This window comes from Gekko japonicus, unplaced genomic scaffold (genome assembly GCF_001447785.1).
Source record: "Gekko japonicus isolate JY-2015 unplaced genomic scaffold, Gekko_japonicus_V1.1 scaffold31, whole genome shotgun sequence".
NCBI classification, from domain to species: Eukaryota; Metazoa; Chordata; class Lepidosauria; order Squamata; family Gekkonidae; genus Gekko; species Gekko japonicus.
Genome location: NW_015161404.1, coordinates 1,775,890 through 1,780,388, shown reverse-complemented (window position 1 = coordinate 1,780,388; position 4,499 = coordinate 1,775,890). Strand labels below are relative to the sequence as shown.

The 4,499-nt window shown below is 48.1% G+C and overlaps 1 protein-coding gene across 2 annotated transcripts in view; it reads right to left on the bottom strand.

Annotated features, from left to right (window-relative positions):
- VLDLR (very low density lipoprotein receptor) overlaps positions 1-2,820 on the bottom strand; it is an 18,629-nt gene extending 15,809 nt beyond the window's left edge. For both annotated transcript variants that reach the window (XM_015425937.1, XM_015425930.1), the window contains exon 1: positions 2,454-2,820. In XM_015425937.1, coding sequence (XP_015281423.1) covers positions 2,454-2,577 — 124 coding nt within the window. In that variant the 5' untranslated portion in view covers positions 2,578-2,820. The remainder of the gene's footprint in view (positions 1-2,453) is intronic.
- Positions 2,821-4,499: the final 1,679 nt, after the last annotated feature.

The following is a 4,499-nucleotide window of genomic DNA, read 5'->3' as shown; positions in this document are numbered from 1 at the left end:
TCTGTTTGTGTCATATGCTCCTTTTCCCTACTACCAAGCTAGCCTGAAGCACAACAGTAGATTCTTCTTCAGCATATGCAGTTCTAATAACTCTGCAACATGATATGGGCATTTTAAAGGCCAAAGAAGTGCCAGAGCTGCATGATGCAAGACTCCCGTTCCTTCAGGTTGTTGCATCATCCAGAGGTTTACTTTTGTCACCTCAAGGTTGGCAGGACACATCTATTTTTAGCCCTGATTGAAACAGTAGGTTGTGTTCCAGACCACTCCAGGCAGAGTCCAGTAGATCTCTAGCAGATGCTATACTGGTTAGAGCAACTAAACAGCATTTCTTGCCTAGACAGAAATGCACATGGATTCAGAAAGAACGCAAAGGCCAGAATCTACCAGCACAACTTTTGAAATTCTCAGTCACAGCTTTAGTTCTCGCTTTCTGGAAACTTGGTATCCAGTGTTAAATTACATGATATTAAGATATACAATACCAAATAATGTCATTCCTATTGATTTGCTGCAATCGTAACCAAGTTGTAATGCTTAATCTAAGGCTGATGTTTAATACAATGTGTCTTTTCAGTTTGTTTATCAATATCTCTTCACTTGGGAGAGATATGTTGGACAAGATTCCCCTTGCTTCAAAGAATGACACCCTACATATTCAGCTCCAAGTATGCATTCTATCCATTGCTCACTAGCATGTTCAGGCATTCTTAGTAAGACAGGATTTTGATAGGGTTAGGATACTGGTTGAAAGTCACCAAGTTCCAACACAGCATTTTGATGAAACTCTTAAGTTTATCACCAGGCTACTTTAAGCAGCCTTCTTAGCATAGGTTTCCACTGAATTAAGCTGGAACAGCAGTTTACATTTTGAAACCATTCTGGGCTGTGGGTTGTACATAAAACTTGTTTTACAGGGAAATACCAAGCAGGAAAAAAAAAGAGTTACTGTCTTGGCATTTACTTTGGTTCCTGAATGGCTTTCTATTTTAACACCTATGAGCAAACAAATCAAACTTGTAACAGAGGGTCATTTCAGCTACTCTGTTCCACTGTATTGATGAGTACAAGCTCATTTCCAATAGCTGCAACCTTAATACTAGGGGTGCATTAAGTTTAAGCAAAGCATTTTGGCAAGCTCCATGGGAGTCCCAACTACAGCTGCCATTAAGTAGAAGACAGGTGGTTTCTCTTCATTTCTGAGAGGCAAGACAATTCTCAATGTCAAAGCAAACTTGAGGCTTTTACTATTCAGTACAAACCTACAGCCTACCTGACCTGCGGTGAAGAGGCTGGATAGCTGACCAAGAACCTTGAAGCATTTTACACCTGCTGACACTACCAAGATTTGTTCAGTGTGTGTGTGTGTGGCCTACCACAATCAGCAGAGTGATCCACTCCATGTCTGATTCATATGCTAAGAGCCACTTAATTCCCATTTTCTCAGCATAACACCTTGAAAATAAGCTACCCATATTCTTGCATCTCATCTTGGCCCTGATAATGTTATTCAAGGATTCCCTTCAGTTTAAAATGGAGAAGAGAGCAACGCAAGCCACTTCCAGTAACCAGCAGGAAGAAAGGCAGGAAAGAAGTGAAGAAACCATGGAAGTACAGAAAACACTGCCTAGGTTGAAGGCAGGGGAAGCAGTTGATTTAAGGTGTTCAACACCTACATAACAGTGTTACTTCAAAGGCCTTAATACACACATTGCTCAAAGAGCTGAACTAGTGCCCAAGTTAGTCCCATGTGCCAACCAAAACATTCCTTAGAACAATGCCCATGTGTTTAGTACCTGGCTAAGGCCAATGCCCCAAAGGTTACACCAGAATCAATCCAGAAGAATGACTAGGTTTCATTTGAGTTAGTCACTGTATATGCTTTTAGTGAATGACACTATTACACTTGGTACTTATAGTATAGCTATCTGCTGATAAGGTCAATTATACAGGCAAAATAATCGAGTTTTTAATCGTATCTGCTAGCAGAGTTTACTATAAGGGCAAAGTTCCTCCCTTAGTGCATTATCAAGAGCTACCAGGTATACCCTACAAGCAAGAACACCGGGAGAGGAAAACTGATCCCGCCCATCTCCCTATAGCTTCGAAGAGTTTGCCTGCAAGCGCCACAGAGGCTCCTCCAGGGCCAGTCTTTAGGGTTAAGGCCGGATGGCAACAGCTATGGGAGACAAAGAAACCCTCCTGGCATCCTTCTCAGAGGCCAGCTGCCTCTCCATCTTCCTCCTCTCACGGCAAAGACAAGGACTCCTCTTTTCTTCTTCTGTCAACGCCGATTTGACAAGAGCCCTTGGATTAGCACCTGGATTCCATGTTCCTCCTATTCTAGAGAAGAGGAAACTGAACCTTGGTTACGGATGTTCTGTTATTGGGGGGGGGTACATTCTTGCGAGGGGAAGCCCAAGCGGAGAAAGCCACGTTCCTCCTCGACTCACCGCGCACCCAGCAGCGCTCTCCTTGCAGGCAAGCCCAAGCGACCAGAAGCCAAAGCCCCCCCAGGGAAAGCGGGTCCATCGTGCAACGCCGGCCGCCGCTCCGCGCACAACAAGTTAGCAGCATTCACCGGGGGGGGGGGCGATGCCTCCCTCCCTCTCCTCCGCACAGGCACGAACGCAAGCCGGGGCTGGGCTCCTCCGGCAGCCGGGGTGGGGAGAGCGGAGACAATGCCGGCGATGACAGGCAGGGAAGGCAGTTCCAGGAAGCCGGCGGCGAGGACGCCGTGCGGAGAGGCAGGGGCCGGCGAGGAGAGCCCAAGGAACATGCACGAGGGGGAGGGCAGCTCCGCGACGCTTTTATACGAGCCGCCCCGCTCCCGTCTCTGTGTCTGCCGCCGCCGCCGGTGACTCACGGGCGCCTGGGCGTCCTCTGGTTGGCTCTCGAGCGCCTCCAATCCCAGCCGCCTGCCCTAATTTCCTGATCCACGCAACCTGCAGCCGCAGCTGTGCGCGCTCCACACGGCCAGCGCCGGGGCCAGGCCAGGCAGTCCCTCGGCCAGCCCAACAGGCAGCCGCCGCCGCCGCCGCCCAGTTGGTGCTGATGAGAGGCGCGCAGGTGAACCTCCACTCTGACCCGCCGCCGCGCTGATTAGGAACTCCCCGGAGAGACCTCCTGCTCGCAGTAAGTGGCGACTTTGCCAGCGGTGGGAAGGGGCGGGTGGCTCTTCTGCACGCGTCGGCGCCAGTCCCTTCCTGGGATTCCGTGGCAATGCCCCTCACGCCAACGGACTGCCGTGAGAGGACTGTCCTCTGATTTCTTGTTATGCCCACGCAGGTGATTGTCTCTCGACCAAAACATGCTTTACAGGCTGATCCTGAAGAGGTTTACTCAGAAGAAACTCCCATTCAGTGAAATGTGATTTACTTCCTGGTAACTAACGTTCCGGATAGCAGCTACACGGTAGCCCAATGTGATTTGTTATATTTATACTCGCAAACGAATCCCGTTGAGTTGCGATGGGCTTATTCCGAAGTACATGTGCCATTCAGTCCCGTTGTATGCCTGGTACACATAATCTAGGTCAATGGGACTTCCTCCCAGTTTAGCATGCCTTCCAATGAGATCCTTAAATCTCTTAACCTCTGGGAGGAATGGGTCCCATGTGTCACGACTGCAGAAGAAGTGTCTGTAATATCTCTGTGTGAAAGTTATGACTGCATCTCTGTTGTTATGGGGACTGCCATTTTTAAAAGCATCGGCTGCCATCTCCCATGGACTGCAGTAGTCTAGTCACTAACAGACCAACAAATAGACAACACTTGCTAATTGCAGCCTCTTCCCCCCCCCCAGGCTTTTTTTGTATCTTTTAACAATAGCACGATTGGCAGAAATTTAACGATTTCTGGTCCTAGCAAAATGCTGCATCTGTGGGTTTTCTTTTTTTGTCTAACATGTTGCTTTTAGCTTTATGTATTGACACATGTGCGCCCCACCATTGAGCTATAGCCCCTCCTACCTTTCCAATTCATAGAAATTAAGATTGTAAAGTCAGGTACAGTTCTGCTTGGGTCGGGGTGTGATCTTGCTGTGTAAATGCCTCAGTGCTGAACAGATTGGCTCGGATCTACTGGCACATTTCTCCAGACACAATGATTTCTGCCCGAAGACTACAACTTTATCATTTCCCCTCTGGGGTGCAAAATGCTGTTGCTGGAGGTCCCCCCCCCCGGAGAAACATTGCAGGCGGCATTTTGGGCTGCAGCAGATGGGGGGGGGAAGAAGTGGCACTCTGTGAGTGGAAATAGTTCTGCCTGTGGAAATGCTATCGTGGACCTAAATTGTTATGTGGCTAATTTATAATCCTAACTTTGGTACAATCAGTTGCTGATTTACGTTTTATGCAGCAGTAATATTTGATGCACAGTACATACAATCGCTGCAAAGCTGCAGCATACATTGCTGCTGCATAAAGTGTGGTGTGTGGCAGTGATTTGTCTTATTTGACATGTAATGTCAGGCACTTGTCCCTAAACATGCAGCGCCCT